Source organism: Pinus tabuliformis, chromosome J (genome assembly GCF_031772625.1).
Source record: "Pinus tabuliformis cultivar Carrire ecotype Pingquan chromosome J, CPIR1, whole genome shotgun sequence".
NCBI classification, from domain to species: domain Eukaryota; kingdom Viridiplantae; phylum Streptophyta; class Pinopsida; order Pinales; family Pinaceae; genus Pinus; species Pinus tabuliformis.
Window position 1 is genome coordinate 755,423,875 of NC_142295.1, and position 26,802 is coordinate 755,450,676.

The 26,802-nt window shown below is 38.1% G+C and overlaps 1 protein-coding gene across 3 annotated transcripts in view; it reads right to left on the minus strand.

Annotated features, from left to right (window-relative positions):
* LOC149228927 (alpha/beta-Hydrolases superfamily protein) overlaps positions 1–26,802 on the minus strand; it is a 332,748-nt gene that overhangs the window by 94,282 nt on the left and 211,664 nt on the right. For all 3 annotated transcript variants that reach the window (XM_089378417.1, XM_089378418.1, XM_089378419.1), the window contains exons 6-10: positions 16,297–16,340; positions 16,042–16,140; positions 13,700–13,757; positions 13,316–13,368; positions 13,034–13,135 (exon numbers count right to left, since the gene is read on the minus strand). In XM_089378417.1, the coding sequence (XP_089234543.1) occupies positions 13,034–13,135; positions 13,316–13,368; positions 13,700–13,757; positions 16,042–16,140; positions 16,297–16,340 (356 nt within the window). The remainder of the gene's footprint in view (positions 1–13,033; positions 13,136–13,315; positions 13,369–13,699; positions 13,758–16,041; positions 16,141–16,296; positions 16,341–26,802) is intronic.

A 26,802-nucleotide genomic window follows, 5' to 3' on the forward strand; every position in this document is an offset into this window, starting at 1 on the left:
CAGCAAATGAGTACACCATAAAGTGTTTTTTTATCTGGTTAATTATCCCTTCTTCTTCAGAGGCGGATATTTTTTTTGGTTTACCCCAGAGTCGAGGTCACGGTTTGAAAGCTAAGACCCTAAGACATCTTAGTGTCTAGAGTCTATGTATATTACCATACTAGATCACACAAAAAAATTCGTGGAATTTAGTTAGGTCTAGGTAGTCATTTTTTAATTTTTTAGATTTTCCGCCCTGCAGAAATTGCTAATAAAATTGTACTTGTAACCTAATAAGAGATGTCTAGAGAATTTGTATGGGGTATGAGCAATGAAATTTGCACCTCACCCTCAACTTTCTACTATGACACACTTTGACGGGTTAAAAATGTGTTTTGAACCCTCAAAACCCACTTTTCCTAAGTTTAGTGGGATATCTAGCAATTAATTAAGTCATAAATTAAATAAATGGAGAAAAATAAATATCCACACATGTTAAATGTTGTGGAAATGAGGTGGAAAATTATGGGGGAGTTAAAGTGATGTCCCAAGGTGATGTGGACTCTTAAAATCAAGGAAAGGACATGTGCTCAAATAAAATCAAATTTTTGGCATTAAACGAGAAAGTTGCTTACTTGGAAATTTGAATTTGTGAAGTTAATGCACATTTGGAAGGATTTGAGAGAATATTTGGTGGAGATTTTTTTGTGGAAAATTGTCCCTACATGGGTTACCACCCATATACACTTGTCATTCCATCATAAAATTCGAATTTGGCACATAAGCAAAGAAGAAAATGATGTCCAATTGCCAGAATTCGATTTTTACACTTGGCATTGTAACTCATTCAACAAATTTTAATTTCTCATTGGAATAGTCACCTCATGACATTTGTTTAATCATTTCTACATTGGGATTGACTTTCATAGTTCTATATAATAGAGCCTCGAGCTCTCATTTGTATCAATTGAAAACAAGCTATTATGCTTGGGGAATCGTTGCTCTTATGTACACTTATGTTCTATTGCAATAAAAGACTTTGGAGTTTCACATATGAGGTGTTGTTCTTCTTGAGCAAGGTAATATCTTGATCATTGTATTTCATTTTCTACTTATGTTATTGTGTTCATTAGTTTCCTTTATGTTTTTAGAGATTTGTTAATGTGCAGATATCTCACATTAGCATTTGGTTTTGAGAGTTTTCTCTAGATAAAGTTTTAGTTGATTTTCCAATAAATCTCTAAGATCTCTTTATCATTGTATTTTTTTTAACCCATGTGGATCTAATGTTTATTCGAAGTTGTGTAGAGACATCTCTGGGATCAAACCTAAAGTGTGAGGGAAAATTCTTGGAGGAATCATCCCACTCTTTATCAAGTTCATTGAAAAACCCGCATTTGTCATCTCCCAAAGCCTCATCTTACGATTTTGTGTTACAGGGCTCTTTGGCTTTTAGCTTGTGTTTCAAAATCCAATTTCAATTAAAATCATTTGTCTCGATTTCTTGTGCTAATAACGATTTTATTCCGCTATTTAAGAAAATGTTGAAAATTAGGCAAGAATTGGATTTTTAATCCAATTCCTAAGTCTAAATTTTGTAAAATATTTGTAAATTATATTTGTTAACTTTCCTCTTTGTTTTACACTAAGTTTGAGTGTGGGTTTTGCATAGAATTCAGATCTATTTATGGACTATGCTCACATTTTGTGTTGACAGAATTGAGGAAGCTAAAGTTTGAAACTCTAACTATTTGTTGTAGGACCCTAAGAGCACTTGAGGATCAACTTTAGGGAGGTTGTGGGCAATCTTGGATAGCAGAAAATTAGTTTGGTCATGGGTCTTTGTTCACTTGTAATTTTCAGATTTCGAGAGTTGTTTCTTGGCCATTGTGATTGCTACTTTTGGAAAGAGATTTTGGTTCCTATAGACTTCTATTTTGTAATTGTCTCTTCCATCTTTTGGGCAGCCCATTAAGGGGCCTTCTACTCATTGTAAAAAACTAATAAAAGATCTATTTTTCTTGTGAGAGCTTGGGTTTTACCCATGGCATCCCTTCTCTCCATTTAGGGAGAGAAACATGGGGGTGAATTAACTTTTGCATTTTCTCGTTTTCCATTTTAATTGCATGCTTAAAATTTACACAACTTCACTCATCACATTTTTATTTTGTTCAAATAAGTTTGCTACAATTCAACTTAAAGTTTTGCATTCTCCATTTTATATGTTGATTTGAGCTACAAGCACTTTACTTTGAACAAACTACTCTTCACATGTTCATTAACTTAATTTTCTATAAGTCATTTTAATTTCATATTGCAAATTCAAGTCCATTTCTTTTGCAAAGTTAATCAATCTTGAGTTCACTTAATCACAAGCATTGTTATTTATTTACATGCAAGGCATCTCTCAAGTTTTATTTGTTTTTGGGTAAATCACAAAACTATCATAAGGCAAAGCAAATATTTTTCACAAATCCTACATGTGTATGCAATCTTGTGTTTAAGGCAATTTCTATCATTTACTTAACTTTTGCAAATTTACTTGCATGACATAGTAGGCATATTAAATTAGTTGCATTTTACAAGCTTCCAAAGCCTCATTCAAAATTAACCTCCAACTTAAGTTGGTTGTATAGACATTTAGGGACCCTCCACCTCTATTGACTCCTCACTGTGAGATCTGAATTTTCAGGTGAGGGTGAGGTCTGAGGATTGGAGTTTAATTGAAATCTTGTTTTTAGAGTTTAACTAATAAAATCAACCAAGATCACATTTACATCATTTTACTTTACTTGCAATTTCTCATTTTGCTATCTTGATGTGTTTTAATTTTCATTTCCAAATATCATTCTCTTCATTTCAAGAAGTATCTATGATGCAAGTATTGTGAGTCTTTTACTTTTGCAACAATTTAATTTTCTTGTACTTAGAGTATTGATCATAGGTGTAATTTTATTTCATGTTATTGCTTTGATGATCATTATGCTCATGAGTAATTGATGTTTCTTGTTATCTGGGGCATTTTCTTCCAAAGCACTATATAGTTGCAATTAGTGTTTATATTCTTATTCTGGTCTAACATTTGAATTGTCTATCATTGTATCTTGATTTCATTTTTTGAGAAAGCTATTGTTATTTACTTGAATGCACTGGTCTATACTTTGAATATATCATTGAAATTTGCGCATTTATATGCTTTCTCAATTCTTGGAAACAAGTTATTTTTGACAAGTAATCCAAATTAACTTTCCTCCTAGAACCTTTTATTACTTTTAACTTAACTTTTCATTAGGGACCAACCCCCTTAGCTAGCTTAGGAGATAGCTTAGACGGAGAGAGTCAAGAACAGTGTGACAACCCCTTCTCTTAGTTCCCTGCCACCAACCACACCTTGTGGGGTTGAAGGCTTTTCTCACTAACTTGTAGGTAGGTGTAGGCAGCAAGTGTCAACATCTTTGGCGTCGTTGCCGAGGACAAGTCTTCTTGTACCTAGGAAATACAGCTAACTTTTGGTTTTTGCATGTTGGATTTTAGAGTTAGATTCTTGTTCAAGTGGCGACTCCACTTATTTCATTTTCTGCAAAGATTTCTACTTGAAGCTTACTTCTTGTAGATTTCTTGCTAATCTTGAATAGGAGCCTCTCTCTGGTATACATTTGTTCTTTTCAGGGTCAAGTGAGCATGACATCATGAATGATTTGCTCGCCCCTTGTGATTTTACTAACTTTTTAGGCTATACGAATTTCATTCCAGATGAAGCCATTGAGGCTATTGAAGAGTTTCCTAGTTTTCTAGGTAACAGTGTCATCATTATTGAAACTTACCTTAGGAATTTTCACTTTTGTGTGAGAAAATTTAACACGTGATCACTAATGTATGAGTCAATCCAAGTTGTGTTAGGATGCACTTGTCTTACCGCATGGTTATGTGTCATTGAGTCTGTAGGTGGCCTTGGCCTCAGTGCAATATTCTTCATACAATTCTCAACATGGTAGTCTCACAAATTCAACATGATCATGTTCACATTTCTCTGGGCAAATCACGTTTCTTGATGCATGTGATCCTAGAAGTAAAAAAGTCAACTTGGTCCCTGTTACGAATAAAATATATAAATAATATAAATATAAGTAACGAGGATAATTGCAATAATGATTAGTTAATAATAATTAGTAGTTAGGTTGAAGAGGCATGTCTAATAGGACATGACTCTCCATGAAGAGACACTTGCTTGATATATAAGCAAGACTCTTGTTCTCATTGTAATCATCATTATCATTCTTATTCATATATTTAATATAATATTTATATCCTCAATGGATAACTTCATATCCAAGTCTTCTGGAGTAATCAATCTGAAGAAGGAACTTTGTTCGCTTCATTTGGTATCAGAGCAGTTGATCCTCTGGCTGCTTCACCGCTGCACATAGCCACGCTCTCCGGTCCAGGCCCTTGGCCATCAAGGTTTCGTCAACATTGTTGCCATCAAGTGAAGCGTTTCGCTACAAAAAAGTTGGAGTTTCTCCATATCGCCAATCAGGCCTTTGGCCATTTAAAAAAAAAATTAATAATAATAAAAAAATAAAAAATAAATAAAAAAAATGAAGTAAAAGGGAAAATATATCATATTGAAAAAAGTAAAAAAAAAAATTACATTAAAAAAAAAAATACAAAATAGATCATATAGTAAAAGAAAAAGAAAAACAAATATATATATATATATATATCGTAACAACGTACCTATGGCAACCACCATAATCGCCGACGCAGCCACCATAAACGCTGACAACGACGCCCTAACCACCGTAACCCTGTCATCAACCACCAACCAAAGCAAACACAGCTGAATACAATCGCCACTTCTGCGGCACTATATCTTCTGCCACAGTTTCATAGTCAACCCTTGCCCTACCGCCAAAGCCCTACACATCCACCGTACCATCGTAATTATCGGTCAATTATGTTCTTGCATCTCCCTATCAACCGCTGCCCTAACCACGTTTCTTTTGTCTCCTCGACACTGTCCACTCCTCTATCCCGCCACCGATCCACGTTGTCTGCCCGCATCACTTCCGGCTTCCTATCTGAGTCATTTTGCAACCTCAGAATCATCTGATCGGTTCATCCCATCATTCCTACAGCCTTCGTTCTTCCGATTCATTCCAATCAATTCATACGGCATTGCCAAAAGTCACGACAAATCAAAAGTTCGTGGCTATTTTTCAATGTTTTAAAACTCTGACTCCGACTCCGACTCGGCTGAGGGTCGACTCCGACTCCAACTTTGACTCGGTATCGACTTAGACGGCTCGATTTCAATGACTTGGTCGTTGTAAAAAATACATTAAATATTTATTTTTTATAAAAACACATAATTTTAAAGATTTTCATTCATGTTTCCAAACACACAGCATTAGAATATAGATAGAAGACAACATATGATCAAAGTAGGCTCATGAATATATCCATTATATCAAAATGGCACCCAGTGCACTATCCAATACATACACGATGATGATATAGAGATCAAAACAAAAACACATAACCAAGGAGGCTATAAATGGCCTCTACAACAAAAGTCTGTGACCAATACTACTGGCTACTGCTAGAGTTGCCAACATCATCTTGCTTAGTGTTACTTGGGGGCGGGAGTGAAAGTGGGGAGCGAGAGCAAAAACGAGAGCGGGAGCGACATTTTCAGAAGCTCCTGGTTTGGGAGCGAATCCTATAGGAGTTCGACAACCAATGTCACTAACATCAAGGTACATAGAGGGATTGGTGCTCTTGATTAAATACGAGTTCCATACCCTAATACACGACAAAATTCAATGGAAACATTGCAATCCTCCAATCCTGAAATCCTGAAAAACTGATAAGTCTGCTGGATTTTGAATGAAATCTAAAATTCTACTTTCTCCACTCTCAAACATCCTAAGTCATTTCATGGTAATGTTAAAAATTTAAGTAAAAGGATGAAAATGAAGATTAAGGAGAATGTCACTTTTACTTTAAGAATTTAACATTACCATGAAATTTGAATAGCCTATCAATACTAGGAGAGGGGAATGGACCCCAAATAGCATTTAACTAATTTAGAAAACACCTTGGAATCCCCAACACTCAGCTAACAGTTAAAAAAAAATTTAAAAATATGAAAAATCGCATTTTTTTGGGTTACAGGCCGCATTCATTGACTCAGTCGAGTTATTGCAGAACCGGCCGGGTTGACCGAGTCATGCAATAACTCGGTCGAGTCAGTCATGACTCGGCCTACCGTTCCGTTTTTTCTGCCGGGGCACAAAAAATCCCAACGACTCGGATCAACTCAGCCGTTTCGGATTCGATTCGGCCATTTTTTAAAACATTGCTATTTGTTAAGTTAATGATATATTAGGGAGTAAAGGTTAAACGTACGGATTATTAAAGAGCAAGGTTTTATAAAGTTTCATATTATATCAAAATATATATAAGCATATATAGTGATTAAAAGCATATCATTTAAGTGAAAAAGTGGGTTTATAAATGAAATAAAAGTAATAAAATATTATTACTACAAGGTTATAAGATTATAAGTTTTATATATACATACATCTAGGGGGAGACACTAATCCATATAAAGGAAGAAGTTGAATACTAAGGGAGATTACAAGGGTATTAAAAGAAAATTGAAAACTATAACTTGTAATTTAAGTCATCCAAAAAAAACAAGGCTGACCTATATATTCATATAAAAAGAAAAAAAAAAGATTAAAAAACAAGAAAGAAAAGAAAAAGGGTTTTGTATTAAAAATATATATATAATAAAAAATAAATAAAATAAAAAATTAAGAGGAAATTAGTAGAGTCAAGGCTATGTAAAAGAGGAGAATACTTGGAAAATATATAGAAAAAAAAAAAAAAAAGGATTTTTTTTTAAGTGATTTAAAAAATATTTAATATTCAAGAAGCAAAAATGGAGTCTAATACAAACATGAAGCCCATAAGATTCCCAGAAACCTTACCTAGAGACGGTAAAGCGTTATTTAACATTAAAGGAAATCTCGCAAGAAAAGATGCTATTATTTCTATTTCTCCGGCAAAAGATGCAAATTATATAACACCTAAAATCGCAAACCAACTAGTGATCCCGGAGTCAAATATAACTAAAAATTAGACTTTTTTCGCAATAAAAAATGTGACATAGCCAATTTACAATTAAACATTGAAGATTATACTTTTGTATCGCAATTCTCAGTTCACACCCTATGGAACAATCAAGGTGACATTATTTTGGGATCACCTAGGATGGAAACGGTAGGATCTGTCATCTTAAATACGAAGAAAAAGTTTTTGACATTTTCCCACAAGAAGAAGAAAATAACACTCCAAGATGTTACACTGAAACCAAATTCAGTAACGCCAGAAGATATATCAGATATTTCAAAAGTAATTTCTCAAGAAGGTAAAAAAGTATTACAAAATATGCAAAATGAAATTGACAAAATCATTGTTGACAAAAATGAAGAAGTTTCTCGACTTAAAAACCATAGTGAAAAATTACTGACGCAAATTAAGAAACTTAAGAAGGATAAGAAGTCATTAGAAAACAAGGTACAACAACTTATCGAGAAGGAAGCATCAAATGTAGGAATTCAAGTTGATGACAAAACAACAAATATTGATCCAGTGAATGTCACAACTCAGGAAGAAGACAAGCAAGTTGAAGAAAAGACGTGCTTGGATGTTGCAGTTGAGACAATGAACTTCCCAAGTGAATGTCCCATAACCAACTCAACAACATCTTCGCCACAAGAAAATATAAAAATTGCCACATGCCCAATAAGGGAAAGTCAAACCAAAAAAGTGCCCTATTGGCATAGACAACTCAACCATGCTACGTATCGGGACCATTCAGACTAGAAGCAACAAACTGATGTTCCAGAGAATAATGATGTAACATCAATCCCATCTTATGATGACAAGTCATTACAAAATTCCAGTGATAAAAATATTACACAGAAGATTAATCTAGGATGGTCTAATCCCTTCTCAGTGCAATAGTTTTGTTTGTCACTTAGAAGATCATATCAGCTTCTGTCGATGAAGATGATTGTTCCGAGAGAGAAAGTCATTTGAAGCCGAAAAAGAGATCAAGCCTTTTTCATCGACAAGCTTTGAGGACAAAGATTTTTGAGGAAGAAGGCAATGTTACGAATAAAATATATAAATAATATAAATATAAGTAACGAGGATAATTGTAATAATGATTAGTTAATAATAATTAGTAGTTAGGTTGAAGAGGCATGTCTAATAGGACATGACTCTCCATGAAGAGACACTTGCTTGGTATATAAGCAAGCCTCTTGTTCTCATTGTAATCATCATTATCATTCTTATTCATATATTTAATATAATATTTATATCCTCAATGGATAACTTCATATTCCAAGTCTTCTGGAGTAATTAATCTGAAGAAGGATCTTTGTTCGCTTCAGTCCCAAAATGCTTAGAATAAAGAAAAGATAACATGCCAGGTTGAAATTTTTCCAAACAATGAAAGCATTGTGCAGAAACTGATGGTCAAAGTTGATCTAGTGGCACATTGCAATTCCAAGTGGAAAAATAGGGGCAAAACTTAACATCTTTTTGCATGCAAAAGTGGTCTACAAAGACAAAGGAACAAAACCCAAGTTGTGGATTCCCAAGATCTTCTAGGGTGTTGGAGATCCATCTTTTAGGCATGATGACATGGCATATATGATGATGATGTCGCAGCACATGGATAGATTCTAGCCAATGGGGCTAGTGGCAAGTGAAATCAAGGCAAAACAACCACAAACATTGGAGATCTCTTAGGGCTGTCAAGTCTACCCCCTAAGTGGTCGTTTTGTAGTTGTTGGAGGTCAAATGAAGGATGTTGAAGGCCAAGAGGACCATTTGGTAGCATGTGTAAACCTAAGTTACCGGAAACTCCTGAAGAATTTCCCAGAAACGCGGATCCCCGTTTCCGATACATAAACGGATACGATTCTTGTCCGAAACACTGTAAAAACGTTTTTGTGCCGTTTCAAAAAATCGGAAACTTTAGATTTGGAATTGGATACGTTTCCAAGGGATTTAAATTTTTTTGGATCCGTTTCCGGTAAAACGGATCCACGAAAATTGTGATCAGAATCCACCCTTAAAATGTTAAAAAGCTTGAAAATTTGCATAGCCATAAATAAATAATAAAAATGAAGAAATCAGATTTGCAAATAAACTCACTATAAACAGAGTCTCATAAAATCTTTTCTAAATCTTTAGAAACAACAACACTCCATATATTTATCAAAAATTCTTACTAAGAAAAAGATAGATGTTCAAAAATGCAAATAAAGGGGTTTGATGAATGTCTTCGTAAAGAGATTTATTTGAGCGATTAATTTTCATTTTGGTTAAGGTTTTGTTAATTGTCATTGATTTTGCTTTTGATTTCATAATCCCTCCAATGTAACAAATCTTCTCTAGCCAATCTTGTGCCTGCATATAGTCACAAGACCAAGCTGACATTGAGAAGATTGAAATGTTCAGATAGGTCTTGATGGAATATCCCAATGATCCCATGGGCCTTTTAATTGTCATGCAAGGAAGATAGATATCATCTGCCATGCATGACACGTTCTTTGAAGGAGTTGGACCCGAAAGCACAAAGGTTGTTGCATTTCTGATTACATTATTAATGATGATGATAATAATAATCACTAATGATGATGACAATTTTTATGTTGAATTGATGATGATGATTTGTTTATGTTGAATTCATGACGATGACTATGCATTTTTAGATATAGATTCTAGATTCTAGATTCTAAAAGATGAATGGTAATATGAAATATATATATATATATATATGCATGCCGTATCGTATCCTCATATTTTGAAAATTTGTCGTATCCGTTTCAAACCCCGTATCCGTATCCGTTCCCGTATCCTTTTCAGTGCAACTTAGGTGTAAACAAAAGTAGCCATTGGAGGGTCAAAGATCCTTTCTAGCTAGCAAATCAAGGCTCAAGGTACCAAATCAAACCATCTTCCATGCAAGTTGAACCTCCTATTTAGCTATTGGTGGAACATTGAGCATCTAGAGTGGGTTGTTGGGCATTTTTGGACCATCATTCTTCATTTCTCAACCTTCCAAGTCAATGTAAATGGGAACATTGGACTTCTAAGGGACTTGTGACCCAAGTCAAACCCCTCAAGTGGGAAAAAATCATTGTAATGTAATATTTTAACAAATTCTTTCTTAGTCTAAATGTGGATGACAAGTAAATTATTTTCCTAGAGAAAGAGTCAACGTGTTGTTAGCTAGCCATTAAAGAAAAAATACTAAAGGCTAGCCTTTCCTCCAGTTGAATTTGTTGATTTGTGAGATCATTTTAATGCCATAATTTAGAACTTCATTTTTTAAGACACCTTGTTATTATTGTGTGGGTTGGTTTTTCATATTTTATATTCTCTTGATATATGTTGTAACATGGCTCGTAATAAAAAACTTCACAATTAATAAAGATCACACAAGTGTTGAAGGGACGATATGTTGAGGGTCTACATAGCCAGGCAGAGCAGGTGAACTAGGTGCTAGTCTACCTCATCATTCTTGTTGTAGGTGGAGCGATTTGGAACCAAAGGTTGGACCAAAATCCTGCTCAATCGGGTGAAGAGCATTCCATCACATAGTCGACCCAAAGATTGGAGACGTCTCACTAAAGGCCACTCCTAGTTGGAACCAGAAAGTTGTGAGGAGTTTTAGACATAGGTGCGAGTGATACACTCTTCTCGAGTCCAAGCACATCTCACTGCCCAAAGTACGTTGTCAACTTGAACATAATTATGGTTCACAACCCAGCAATCTTGAGGTAATATCTTCTGGTAAAGAGTAATTCATTTCTCAACAATCATCTTTATTTTAAAAATCGAAAAACTTTATTTTCTGTTTTAATTTAGATTTATTATACTAGTTTCGGCTTCCAGTTTAATCATAAAACAGCTAGTTAAACCTTAGGATATTGAGCATAAAATATAGATCTAAACCAAGGATCAATATGCTTGGCTTTTGAGCTTTATTCGACATTATCTTCATGGATATATTGAGTGTTATCTTGTAGATATTCATTAAAATGTTGTAACATAACAAATTTTGTAGATTTTGCAAGGTTCAAGGCACATTTCAAGTGTTATCATTAGAACCTTGTAGCCAATCTCTAAATTGATTTTACAAGATAATAACTTTCATTTGGAGCAAAAATACACCATTTCCAGCCATTATAACTTTATATTTTTGCTGGAATAATTTTCTAGGTTTTCACCCAGCGGAATTTGACACCATAACCTCAATAATAGAATTTTCAACATGCTGGAAATTCAAATGTATTGCAGGTTTAAGGCTTAGGAGTGGTCTAAAGTGATCAATCTTTAATCTCCTAGTCTCCCCAGCCCTATATCTTTGATCTAAAGTGCTTAGGCACTATTAAGTGATTGTTTTAAGGGGTTGTTGCTGGTGTTTTTTGTATTTTTCTACAGATTTTCCAGTCTGTAGACAGTGGACAGCAAGCTATTTAACAAAGAAATCCCTCTAACCAAAGGTTTAAATAAAAAAACACTTAATCTTTGGTTATTATAATATTATATTAATTGTACACTCATGTAAGATATTTACATACAGCATATCTTTAATTTTGAGTGATTTATCTTACTGGTTCATATTTATTTACTGCATATTTTACACCTTAAACCAGTATAACAGCAACAATTAACTCCTCTATTTCACCCGAGACCCCATAGAAAGACATTAAGCATTCTTGATTGGGTGAAGTTATCACAAAGAAATCCTCTCATAGATTTTTAGGAGAGAGTTGGACTTAAAGAGTGGGGATTTGGGCTGAGGTGACATTGGGCACTCATTTTGTGTGTGCCAACCATAGCAAGTTGCAAGGCCCTTGACAACCTTGGTAATTTGATCGGTAACAGACCCCAAACCTCAGTAAGAATTTAAAGAAATCCCCTTGGACTCCCATTTTAGCACACACCAACAATTCAAAGCTTATTCATCTGACATTTGACACAAAAAAACAAGACAACCCCCTATGTCTCCAAATGCATGTGCCCCTCAAAATACTCCTTGTTTACCAAGAAGCTGAAGTTGTCGGGATCTGAAGGAGGTATGACATCTTTGTTCACTAAAGGCTAAAATGGAACCACTGTCTCCTCAACTTGAGGCAGCATTGTCTTCGCAATGGCATCCAAATGACCATCCCCCGTCACCAAATCCTCACCCACAATCACCAAGGTAGAATCCCTAAGGGAACAACAACCCCTAGTCCATCCTTAAAAGGGGATTTGCCCTCAATACTGAAATATTCTACTACTGGTGTTGGACTAATCACCACATCCAGATCCAAGCTCCCAGGCTTCTTCTCCATATTGATCACATTGCCCATTGTCAAAGGCAGCCAATCCTCTATGATTTATTCGAAGAGACACTCTTCAAAGTTCAAACCAACAATTTAGTGTTCAAAGACTGTACCACAGCTCAAGCAAAGCCATCACCATCAGCACAGTGAAGGGCAATATATTGAAGGAGAACATTCTCTTAACTGGCTTCTCTGATACATAATTTCAACTACAGGGACACACCCTCAGTCATTTGCGCACCACTACCGGTACAGCCAGCTGTATTACCCTTGCCTCCATGTACAGCGCACTGTTGGTGGAACACTCCATCATATACTCCCGTTTTATTGAAGTTTTGCAACGTTCTATTATATACATGCAGAAATACACTGTCAATCCAGTAATAAACAGGTATTTTTTATTCTATTTCGTATCAGCAGTTCAATGTGGATCTTTCTATATATAATGTTTTCTACTGATAAAATTTTCAACATTTCTGTTAAAAGCTGTCTTTGTCCAATTTGTATATTTTAGTCATGAGAGGGTTCTAGAAGTAATTACTACTATCTGTTTGTTGGAGATATAAAAATTTACAAACCTGCAGCAATAAATACCCTCATTCTTTTGCATGCATAAAGATAAAAATTACCTGCTTTGGCATTTGACGTAGTACAGAAATCAATTCAAAAGGATGATCTTCACCGTCTCCTCCAGCATGAACCTTCCCAGGTGTTGCGTCCAGAACCCAGACCTTCACATGGAAGCCAAATAGTGAAAAAGCCAATTTTAATGAATAACAAGAAGACTTGTGCGTCTTTAATGACTAACAAACACACTTTTTTATAACCATTTAATGACTCATGATACATCCATTAAATCCACAAGTCAAACCAATCCTTTTCTATATACCATTTCAGAAAAGTAGTATTACCCTGACAGGTCGGGCAAGAGGTTTAGCAGCCTGGTCCGCCATACTCAAAGCAACTGCACAAACCCATCATTGAAAAGTTTATGTTTAAAACAAACAATGTTTCCCACCAGAGTCAATGCTCCAAGAAGTCAATGACAAGAATTCAAAACCTATCACACAAGCATAATGACATTTCGGCATGAACTACAACTGTTTTCAACATGCATTAGTGTCATTAGAGCTTTCATACCTACGATACCTCATACATATATTTTCCTACTTTATCAAGCAACTTATTCAGGCTGTAGAATGAGAACTATCATTCCTACTTGGAAGATCTTACATTAAGAAACGGAAATGAGTGCAGACGCACGCTGTCCAAAAGGGTCATGGCAGGTTACTAACCTTTCCCTCCAAAGCTGTGACCAACCAGCACACGGGGAGTAAGTCTAAGTTGTCCCACCTATATCATTCAAAATCAAACATGCTACCATTTTTTAAAATTTGAACTCCAGTACAAAGACCTAATAATACTACAAGATATATTCTATAAATAGAGTAAAGATAATGAGAAGAATAATCAACATGTAGAGACTGATTAGAAACATGTTTTTCATATTAGAAATCACCAAAGATAGATAGAATGATAAAATCTTCCGATCACTTGAAGTACTAACATTAAAACCTCTCTTCAAGAAAGTCCATCCTTATAACAACCATTCACTGATCCATTTCCCATCAAATATGTAATATTTCTAATGGTGATAAACAAAGTAAACATAGTAAAAACACATACAAAAATTCACAAAACATTAAACAACCAGAAAATGCCAAAATCTGCACTGAGCTGAGCCATTTTATTGATATAATCGCTGGGTACAAAAGTAAAATCACAAAGCATGCAATGTAACGATATCCAGGTGATGAAATCAGTTTCTATAACATGCAATGTGGCTGTCCCCAACAATCTCTGCACTGTTCCAGTGAAAACTGAACTGTTGACTGTAAATAATAGCTGTTAGGGCTTTTGTTCGGTACTCAGAAAATTTCGGAAAATTAACCCCGGGCTCTCCACCAATAACCCACAAAAACCCACGAAGGAATTGGCCAAATGTTGACCTTGGAATTTCGACCCAATTTCCCCTAGCTCCTCTAGCTGCTAGCTGAGTTGGGACCCATGTTTGACCCCTCAAATCTGCCCAGAAAATTCTGTCAAATTAATTTTAGTCTCTCCTCAATAAACCCAAAAAAACCCAAAAAAGGTTTGTCCTAGTTTTGAAACTCCAAAATTGACCCCAAATGCTTGGCCCTCCTCCACAAGCAGAGAATGTAACCCGTAGCAAATGTTGTGTTTGTTGTTCCACCAAAATGCTGGAAATCCCCTACAATCTCCCCCAATCCGATTCCAAGCAATCCCAGCTCCTCAATTCCTTCCACATGCCACCCCACACTTGGCCCCTACGAAAGACTGCGCAGTTCCTAAGCAAGATGATGCAGGGCCTTCCCCAGGAATTCGAATGGTTGTGGTGTGATGCTTCTATGCCTGCAAATCTCTCTCCTATGCCAGCAAATTGATCAAGAGTGCCCCAGCAACAACGCAACCCCTCCTCACTCTGGCTCTTCTCTCCTCCAATCTCTACGTGGCTCCCTGAACTATGTCCCAACTAATTCAGAATTCGTGTTCCCTTTGTGGTCTTCCTTCCAACTCCAAAAATGCGTAGAATTTGCCTCCCTAGGGTGGCACTCGTGGTCCACCGAAGAAGAAGGTGAGATTTCCCCTTGGAAACCTTTCGTGCTAAACAGCAATTGTGACTCAGCGGAACAGCTTGAGCAACAAAATGTAAAATATCAAACGATCAAAAGTGCTCAATGATGCTGCCCTCCTCTTATTTATAATTGTTTCTCTCTTCCTTCACGTGGGCCCCTTCACCAAGCAATTCGATCCCTCTCCTTAGCCATTCGAATTTCTCCATGAAGGGGACGTATTTCATCATGGGGTGGTCCCCACATCCCACTATGTAATTAATCTTCCCTTTGTCTGATGTTTGGGGCCTCCACTACCACACAACATTAATTTAATTAATGTCCACCCACTTTTCATAAGTTTGTATCCAAAAATATCTCCATCCATAATTTACAAAAATTGAGAAAGGCACTTAGCAGATTTTTATGGGAAGGCATATTACAAAAGAATTCTGAACCTTCATACTTACAATTGTTTCATCCAACACTAGAAATCCGTATTCCCATTTCCCTGAAGATGCATCTCAATTCCTCATTTATTCATGTACACTGTCATGTTTGAAGTTTAGGGACAAAACATAAGCCTTGGTCTGTATGGGCCTATTAGTTATTACTCAGACTCACACAGAGACAAACATAACTGGTATTTTTGTTCTCCCGGAGGTGTCTGAAGGTTTACAAGTAGTCTTTCATGAACTTTCAATGATATTTGAAGAGTAAAGAACAGTACAAAGAAGCCTCAATGACAAGAGTAGAGGGATGCACAGGTGCAATTTGAACATGCATTAAATGGGTATGATTACAGTCAGTAAACTATAAAGGTTAGCATGGTGGGTTAGTGACAAAAACCTACTGAAAGTTGAATTTCAATATCATGAGTCATGACTGCCTTTCTCGTTATAACAATCATATACATTAGGTTGAATGGATGAAGAAAAAATAGGCATGATGAAAATATTCATTGTGCATAATTTATAAAACAGCCCAGTGATCAAAGATCTTACAAGATGCAAAACATCATGTGCAGCTGATGCGACAGTATGAGGGGCATGCTTTGGGATGGATGCTGAGTCACCATGGCATCGTAAATCCACTAGAAGAAACTGTGACATAAACAATGATCTTGTACTTGTTATATATGAAGAGAAACAAAGAATTGATTACATTAATTCTGACAGTTTTATTTTGTTAACAAAGGCGATGCAGCAAACTAAAGGATAATCATGTAGAGTTCAGTCTTCAAATTAGTTAATCATTACCTGCCACGTTGGAAATTCTTGTGCAAGCCTCCTTGCAAAGGATCCTGATAACACAACAAAGCTATAATCAGGCCTTGACCCTCAAATTTTGAAAAATTTTGAGCCAAACTAGAGCTATATAATGCCTGGGATCTTAAATCACATCAACACATTAGTAAAATATATGTTAACCTAAGAAACAAAGAAAGTTTTGATATTGACTTCTTTACAAACTTATCAAAATATAGTCAAATCAAGGCTGTTGGGAGTAGGGAGCGGGAGGTAGGAGCAGGAGCAGGAAGCGCAATTTTCAAAAGGCTTCCGGGAGCAAAGCATTTTTATATAATACATATTTTAAAATACTTTGATGCATATATATTCAAGAAAAACATGCAGAATGTTGAATCAACCACAGGAAAATTGAAATATGAAAACATAGATTTAACTACTGGATTAATGATCATCATTAAAGCATCAACCATTTAGCACACATATAACATCAATCATCTTGTAGTTATAACAATGTCATCCAATTATCAATCATCAGCCACAACATCAACCTTCAAGTTTCAACATATAAAATTTGTCATCGAGAAATTGTAATAGACAGCATCAACAACGAAATGCAATAGAGCATCAAATTCATTACCAAAAAAATTATAAGATTCAATCAACAGTTCAAAGTTCAAACTTAAACTATCATATAATGTTTATAAAATAAGCCATAATAAAGACAAAGTACTAAGCCTTAGAGACTACTAAACAGGAAAGAGAAAAAGAGATCTAGTATCTACTAAGCTTTCCCCATGCCACGAGAAACTTCTAGTTTCTTTTCCATGATCTATGAAGAAGAGGAGCAAGCGTAGGCAAAAGTGTTCATGAAACACAACGAGCAGCGACATGGCCCCACGTAACATTGGATATTGTGAAGATAAAGGCAAAACTCCTGCATCTAGAAATCTACTAGTGAAAGGGGGTGGAATATCTACATGAATATGATCACCCAAGAGATCAGCTTCCAAGCACTCTGAAACTATGGCTCCATTCTCCAAATTAGCCTCCTCTGGATTGTTGTCCCAAGCCACATATGTTCCATCATCCTTTGCTGCATCACAATAACCTCAAGTTGTATTGCATATACACCAAGCTTTTTGCCTAGTTTACAATCAGGTTGTTGCTCTTCATGCTATCGATGAAGCTATCGGTGTTCCAACACCTCTTTGTAGAAGAAGTGTTAACAACCCATGAAAGCACCATCACTACCAATTTATGCAGATAAGTGGTAGAGGATCCATACATGTCCCCCCGTACATGGATCCAACCTATCTTGATCTTCAATTGTATGCAAGTTAGCAAAGACTGCATGTTCGCTGATGTACTTGCTCAATCGGCCTTGTAACTAAGCACACTCCTCTTCATCAAGGACCAACTTGTCTAATGCAAGCATATACATATTTTGTACCTCTGGATCTGTGTTTCGTTTTCTCCTAACCCCACCCCTAGGTGTTGGTTGGGCCACCAAAATGGAGAATAATATTTGGGTGTAAGGACATATGGTGGGGCATGGAGTGGAACATTTAGATTATTCCACCTATTTACCACATGTTTATGGATATGATCATACAATATTGCATCTCTCAACTCAACAATGTCTTTGACTCAGCCTAGTATGTAGTTGATTTGCTCATACACCTCCCCAATCACCATTTGATCCATATCTGGAAACCAAACTATGTTTTAAAAGGGCTTGGTGAACTGTAGACCATACCTGACATGTTGCCAAAACTAAACATCAAGCATTGTGTCCACCTCCTGAAATTCATGTCTATAAAATGTGGATGCAGCCCTATCTTTCAAATCCTACCATGAATCACTTGAGATTATACTAGCCAATGCCTCTTTTAACTTCAAAGGGCGCCTAAAGGTAAGGCTATAACTAGCAAACCTGGTCTTTGCAATCTTTAGTAGCTCCAACTTAGAATGATTGTGAAAAATGTAATGGGCCATGCTATGATTGGTAATATTTTTTATCATTTTCTTCTGTCTCTTGTACAATGCACCAATCCATCTATAATCATGTTCCTTCATCTTAATAATATCATGCATCAAGAGGTTCAAGGTGTGAACCAAACACCCAGAATAAAATATGTTAAGGCACCTATTACTACAAAATCTAGCAAGCCTAGTGCAAAGCCTCACTAGGTAGGTCCAGACCTTAGGGTAACAAGAAATCGGCTACCACTGCAGCGTTTCTCCAGCTATTTAGTGGTGTTCAAACCAGTGTTTTACAACTCGGACTCGGACTCGGACTCGGCCGAGGATCGACTCCGACTCGGACTCGGACTCGGTAATGACTCGGCCGGCTCGATTTCAATGACTCGGTCGTTGTAAAAAATACATTAAATATTTATTTTTTTTATAAAAAAACATAATTTTAAATATTTTAAACATAATTTTAAAGATTTTCATTCAAGTTTCCAAACACACAACATTATAATATACATGGAAGACAACCATTCAATTCCATAATAACATACCCTGCATGGAGACTGAGTTATTGTGGGTGTTTGTGAGATACTGAGCTGTGACCTGGGCTGAGTTTGGTGCCTGTTCGCGGAACTGATATATGCAGTAAAAAGGGGCTAGATTTATCAGTTTTGGAGGTCCAGCTACAGCCAACCTTTGAGAGGACGTGTTGCTGATTAGAAGACTGTATAAACAGCCTGTTTATTGGCATGTATCTCGGTGGAAGAAGGGCTGAGTTCACAACCATCTAGGAGCCATTATACCTGAAGATGACAATCCTAAAACCACTCAACAAGTGACTGAGAAACTAAAGTTTGTATCACTGGAGCTACCCCAGGTTCCTCTTATACTGTGCACTGTAATTCTTCAAGAACTGTCCCCTAAATAAAGTTGTATGGTGAAGGGTCTTCTGAATCCATATTAAGAGGTGAGTCACGTAAATGAACATTTCACACGGTTATATCCAGTAGATAGAAGGTTCAAAAATCAAATGCTGAATCAGGTTTCCCTAAAGCTGCCTGAATTAGTTTGCTGAAAGACTTTAAAGTTTAAAGAGCCATGCACTTGAGTATTTGACTAGCATTTAATCTTTGCCTTGTGTCAGACAGTTAATTTTGATTGTGTCAGACAATTAACTTTGATTCCTTTAATCTTCAATTTGTTATAGAGTCCACAGACTAGTATGACCAAGAGTGCCAGCTTTACATCCTGGCAATTAATAAGTTTGCGTGTTTTTCATTTTACCCAACAGATCATATCTGAAGGTTGTGCAAAAATGTTTGCAAGGATACCGTCAAATACTGATTGTGGTATAGGCATCTATGGTGAATGAGGATACCATGAGATAGTGGTAAGCAAGAGGTCACTGGGCAAGCAAAAAAATGTGAATGGCAAACTAACAGGAAAGATTGGAACCTTAAACAACAAGAAATGAAGCACAATGTAGCAAAAGAGTGCATAGAGTGTGTAAGATTGCATCACATTGGCTATTTGAGTGTGATTTTCTTTTGATGTGCAACCCCACTGATGCATCCAAGTGAAAATTTGCTTGACCCCTACTTACCTTTACCAAATATCAGCAAAAACATGAATTTTTTTTATTAAAATTGCTGCCCAGCCGTCCTTTCCATGACTCGGCCGAGTCAATACAAACCCGGCCGGGTTGACCGAGTCAGCAATGACTCGGCCGAGTCATTGGATGACTCGGCCGAGTCATTGCTGACTCGGTCAGCCGAGCCGGGTCATGGGCCGGGTCAACCTGTGGGCTAATGAAACGGTCAGAAACGGCCGTTTCCGTTTCAACCCGCCCGTTTTGTAAAACAATGGTTCAAACCACAAGATAGGCTTCCCTATAAAAATCATTGAAAGGATATTCAGTAAGGAGAATTCGTGGTGATTGATGAAGTCTAATAATTGGGATAGGGTACCAGCAGAGCCCGGAGGGCTAAGATAATCTGTACCAAAGTACAAGCACTTTGTCCCTAGACCACTTAAGCAAATTATAAGGCTGTCATAAGTTAGGGATTTTCAATGATGGGGCATGCAATGTCATATAACAGCCAAAAGAAATAGTCATCTAATGATTAATCAATGAAGGACTGAGAATATCAATTGGATATGCAGAGTTTAGGGTTTGCAAATGAGTTTTTATCGCTGAAACATGCATAAAACAGCAATATAATGATATGTAAGCCCTACAAATAGGTTTAGGCATGCAATAAACACTAGATTTTGTTTTTTCACAATTATGTAAAGCAATTTCTACTTAAAGAGCAATGATACATCAAATAAAATTACTTTTTTAGCTTTATTTCATAGAAACCCTAACCCTATATTTCTAGAATTTATTAAAGAAGAGAGAGAAAATAGATGTTTTGATCACCACCACCTAGATTAGTGCCTTGATCTAAATGGGCAATGGAGTCATCTAGGGAAAATTCAATGAGGACGGCCTTGTTGAAGAGGGTGAGATGGCAAGGGCATCTACTTACAAACCCTAGCAACTTCCTTTTTAGGGAGATTTTAAATTTAAGAGATGCACAACTCGGATTTCTCTTAAAGGATTCAAGGAAAACAATTTTGCATACCATAAAGGAGCAAGATTTCTAAATAAATTTAGCAATTTTAACCATGGCACATGTAGAAACCCTACTTCAAACAATATAACATGCAAGCAGCAAAATATAGAAAATATACAGTAAACTTACAAAATTTCCAAAAGAATCTCTTCAATCAATTCCAAGCAAATTTCCACCTCCAAGAGCAATTCGCACCATAGAAATCATATTGCAGCCAAGTAGAATAGATGAGGTAATGTGCACTTCCAAAGAGAGGAAAATGTGATGAATGAATGATGATCCAATGTAATGAGACTTCCTGTTGATTTGGGGTAGCATCAGATGTGCTCTAGCCATGAAATTTGGTGGAGAGGTTAGGGCACATGAGATCTCCAATACCCAGAAAGGGTTTGGGCAGATTCTAAACAATTTGGGAGACATTAAAATAATTAATATTTTTAATGGAGTCCCTAAGTCTAAACTTAGGGAAATTAAGATATTAATGTGCATTAATATAAAACTTTGTTAGAATGGTTCAAAAGACATGGATCAAGCCAGATCTAATCTCAGTCGTCGATTAGGGACTTAATCTTGGCCATTGATATGTCGACGAAAAAAGTATAAGAGGAGGCTTGAGGGTCACTTAGAGAACACACCGAGAGATCAAGATTTCGACTTTTTGGAAATGGGTTTGCTGAGAAAGTTGAGAGAGTGATCTAGAGTTGCAACTAAGGGGCAGTGAATACAGAAGCAAAGAGGCGGAGATAGTGTCGGGAGGATCAGCGCAACAGCGGGAACGTTGATGCAAAGGGCAGAAGCCGGAACTGCCGAGAACAGCCGAAACTGTCGGGAAAGCTGGCGCAGAGGGCAGAAGCCGAAACTGTCAGGAACAGCCCAAACTGCCGGGAACTGCCAGAACTGCCGGGAAATCTTACGCAGAGGGCAGAAGCCGGAACTGTCGGGAACTGTTGGGAACTGTCGGAACTGCCGGGAAAGATGACGCAGAGGGCAGAAGCCTGAACTGCCGGGAACAACCGAAACTATCGAGAACTGTCGGAATTGCCGGGAAAGCTGACGCGGAGGGCAGAAGAGGCTGACGCTGGGGCTTTTCGTGGGGCAGATTGGAGCAGAAGAGCTGTCGGAGTGTTTATCCAGGGTTTTAGCCATAGCATCTGTCTCCGAAGGAGAGGTACTACTGCCGAGTTTATTCTCTATTCGGTGAGCCGGTTTTGGCACCCAGATTGTATTCAGAAATTGCATAATAATAAAACCCTCAGATAGCTGCACCGGTTTTCCCGCATTGGGTTTTTCCGAGGACATTGGTCCAAAAACAACGGTGTCACTTGTGTGCTTGTTTTGTTTCCTTCAGTTGATGATATGTAATGTGTTGAGCATGTACTTGTATTTATTTCCAGTATTTACATGGTAAATAACTTGTTAATTAACAGAACAAGTAGGTAGGAATAAATCAGAAAGTACATGAAGGGTTTCTAATGGGTTAGACTTAGAAATTCCAACATGGTATCAGAGGGTGGTTACAGATCACAAGAGAACTGAGGACATTAGCCGAGCAAAGCAACAACAACAGAAAACAGCTATCCCGAGTGACCAATGTTGAAAATATCGGTGAGGGTCCAGAAAATATCTTATCGGCAATATCGGCAAAAATATCGGCAAGCATAAAAAATATTTTTTTCAAATTTTTAAACATAGCCAATATTTTGCCGATATTTTCAAAATATCGCGATATTTTGCCGATATTTTCTCGGCGATATATCGTTTTGCCGAAAATATCGCGATATTTTTGAATATCGCCGATATTATCAACAGTGCGAGTGATAGAAGCTATTCGTAGCAGAGAAGCAACAACGAAGGGGTGACACAGTGCCTGTGTCATCAAGTTTGAGCCAAGAAGAGGCAGTGCAGAGGCTAAGGGAGGCAAAGACAGGCTTACGCAGAGCCACGCAGAGGCCAGGAGGGTTGACGCAATTGGCTGAGGAAGTTGATTTGCCGATGTCAGGATTGCGCAGAGCCTAGGAGCTCTAACCTTCAGGTTGTTGGGGTTTAGGAGGTTGTGGGTAAGTTGCAAAGTGGAGCTGGTGGGGTATTGTAGTCAGAACAATACCTAATAGGGCAAGGTCAAGGTAGAGGGAATTGCTACCGAGGCGGATTTCTAGCCAAGGAATCTGGATCGGTGTTGTTGTTGCACAGACGATTAGAGAGGCGCAACTTGACGTTGGCAGAAGGATTTTCAGATGGGAAATCAGGGCTCGAAGGGAGTCCAGAAGAGAACTTCCAGACGGGAAGTGGAGAGACTCAGCAGGAGTCGAACTGAGAACTTCCAGACGAGAAGTGGAGAGACTCAGCAGGAGTTGAACCGAGAACTTCCAAACGGGAAGTAGAGAGACTCAGCAAGAGTCGAACAGAGAACTTCCAGACGGGAAGTAGACTCAACAGGAGTCGAACAGAGAACTTCCAGACAGGAAGTAGACTCAGCAGGAGTCGAACAGAGAACTTCCAGGTGGGAAGTAGAGAGACTCGGAGGAGTCAACAAGAAGAGAAGAGAGATGGCCATGAATGGGCTGAGGGATCAGGACAGGTTGGATGAGGCATCCAACTTTGTCATCTGGAAGGCCAAGATCCTTTCTGTTCTATGTGCCATGAGTGCTCATGTGCCACTTCAAAAGAAGTGGGGAGACATTGAGTTGTAGTCAGACGAACTACAAGAGATGAGGGGCAGGATCCTCGAGGTACCCAGCCTCTTGGATTAGACCATGCTACGGGAGCCTCGAAGAGTAGCAGGACTGGCGGATGTGGGTAGAGACAGATGCGGATGAAGCGGCAGAGAGAGCTACAATGCAGAAGTCCCAGGACAGTGCGAGGCTAGCAAGCTGCAACAATGCGAGAGGCACGGGAGTGTTGCACCAGTGCAGGATGGCACAGAGAGGTGTGCAACGGTGTGAGATGCAAGGAGTTGTTGCAACAGCACAGAGGTCAGAGAGAGAGCACTTGTCAGGGGCAGAGGGAACTTCAGCATCAGGAGTACTCTAGCCTGACAGAGAGGTCAGAGTTGGGAGATCAGTTACTTACTTCTCAGTAACTGAGTTGCAGTGCAGCAATTAGCAATGGTAGTGTTATGGGCAGCATGACGAGAGGAGATGCAGTGCAGACGCAGCAGTGGCAATGGCAGGGCCATGGGCAGCAATAGGGATGCAGAGGGAGTTATCGTACAGATGCAGCAATTGCAGTAGCAGAGCTATGGGCAGCAGTACAGGATGCAGCAATGCAGAGAATGATGGTCAACAAGCCTAGCATCAGCACAGGGACTAATGCCAGATGTTCAGGGTGATACTAAGTAAGGAGTATTACTAGAGCACAGTCCTCGCTAAGAGGGAGTGTTGATCTAGGGTAGCATCGGATGTGCTCTAGCCACGAAATTTGGTGGAAAGCTTAGGGCACATGAGATATCCAATACCCAGAAAGGGTTTGGGCAGATTCTAAACAGTTTGGGAGATATTAAAATTATTAATATTTTTAATGGAGTCCCTAAGTCTAAACTTATGGAAATTAAAATATTAACGTGCATTAATCTAAAACTGTGTTAGAATGGTCCAAAAGACATGGATCAAGCCAGATCTAATCTTAGCCGTCGATTAGGGACTTAATCTCGACCATTGATATGTCAATGAGAAAAGTATAAGAGGCTTGAGCGTCACTTGGAGAACACACAGAGAGATCAAGATTTCAACTTTTTGGGGCTGGGTTTGGTGAGAAAGTTGAGAGAGTGATCTGGAGTTGCAGCTGAGGGGTAGTGAATACAGAAGCAGGGAGGCAGAGATAGTGTCAGGAGGATCAACCCAGCAGCTAGGAAAGTTGATGCAGAGGGCAGAAGCCGGAACTGCCAGAACTGTCGGGAAAGCTGACGCAGAGGGCAGAAGCTGGAACTGCCGGGAACAGTCGGAACTGTCGGGAAAGTTGACAACCGGAACAACCGGGAATAGCCGGAACTGCCGGGAAAGAAGATGCAAAGGGCAGAAGCCAGAACTGTCGGGAACAGCCGGAACTGTTGGGAACTGCCAGGAAAGTTGACACAGAGGGCAAAAGAGGCTGACGCTGGGGTTTTTCGTGGGGCAGATTGGAGCAGAGGAGCTACCAGAGTGTTTATCCGAGGTTTTAGCCGGAGCATCTGTCTCCGAAGGAGAGGTACTACTGCCGAGATTATTCTCTGTTGGGTGAGCCGGTTTTGGCACCAAGATTGTATTCAAAAACTGCATAATAATAAAACCCTCAGATCGCTGCACCGGTTTTCCCGCATTGGGTTTTTCCGAGGACATTGGTCCAAAAACAACGATGTCGTTTGTGTGCTTGTTTTGTTTCCTTTAGTTGGTGATCTGTAATGTGTTGAGCATGTACTTGTATTTATTTCCAGTATTTACATGATAAATACTTGTTAATTAACAGAACAAGTAGGTAGGAATAAATCAAAAAGTACATGAAGGGTTTCTAACGGGTTAGACTTAGAAATTCTAACACTTCACTCTATTTATATGAGGGGAACCATGTCTCATTTTCATAATTTTACAAGAAAAACCCCCAAAAATTTCACTTTAGCATTCAACAAGCTAAAAATGTCACAAGTCAACCTTAAAATAGCTCAAAAACATAACAAAATCTCAAAAATAGCCACACATGTGGGAAATAAACATCGCCACCATGATGTCATCCTCTAGAAATGATCAAGATCCATCAAGCAAGTGATGAATAGGTCCATGAGTGCTCCTCACTCCAAGAAATCATCAAAATGCATCGGTATATCTCCAAAAAGTGGTTCCTCAACCATGACATCATCCATAAAGAGGTCTACGTCACCCTTCTACAGTTTGTGGGGTAGCGTGGCATCATGCAAGGCAAGCGTTGGGGTCCAAGGAGAATGTGCAAGCCCTCCCAAGACATCTCAATGACAATCATCCTCATATAGGCTCTGAAACAAGCAACATCTATCAAATAAGGTCAAGGCCATCCTAGGGGGCATCTTGGGTCCATCTAGGTACATCATCAAATAGTCCAACACCAAATCTCTATGGCTTAGCATTTCAACATCTAAAGGTACATGAGGGGATGTGGTACCATATGGAATCATCTTAAAGCCCAACGCTCATCTCTGAAGGGGCAACACTAAAGCATCAAGCTCATATATGCTCTTTGAATGGGGCAACATGTCCTCCACAGTGATGTTGAAGAGGGTCAAGCCCATCCCTCAAGGAATCCCTGCTACTGCAAGAACACCATCTAAAACAAACCTCTCAAGATCAAGTGAGGTCAACAATCATTAGGGATAAAAACCATTAAAGCATCATAGTGGACCATATCTAGTGGTAAGGGCACAAAAATACTTCACACAAAACGCACCTTCAAATGTCTAACTAGATCAGGACCTGTAAAAAAATTGCCTCACTTATGTTAGAGATGATTAGGTCAATAACCTTATTAGTTGTTTCTAGCCCCTAAGAGAAGTAGCATGTCCCGAGTTAGTCCATCAATCCATAGATGTGTGTGAGAATAATGGGCACGGAGTGGGAAAGCCTTCAAGGCAAGTTCCATAGCCATGAGACCAACTATTGGGGCATCCAACATCCTGATTATACTGATGTAAGAAGGAAGCAATTGTGGTGGCATGAGTTACTCATTCCATCGAACTACTTTTCCCACCGCTCTAATGTGCTTTTTACTTTAATAATTTACCTTTATTTGGTACATAGCTTAGGAGCCCAAACTTCCTTTTACATTTTTCCAATACCCATTTAAGATGTAGCAGCTTCTTGCTCATTAGGGTTGGGACTTTTAGGGGTTCCTCAAGGTGATGGGTACTAAGGGGGGTAGAGCTCATGCTAAGATTTTTCCCAAACACTAAATATTGTCCCAACCATATTTTACATTTTACATT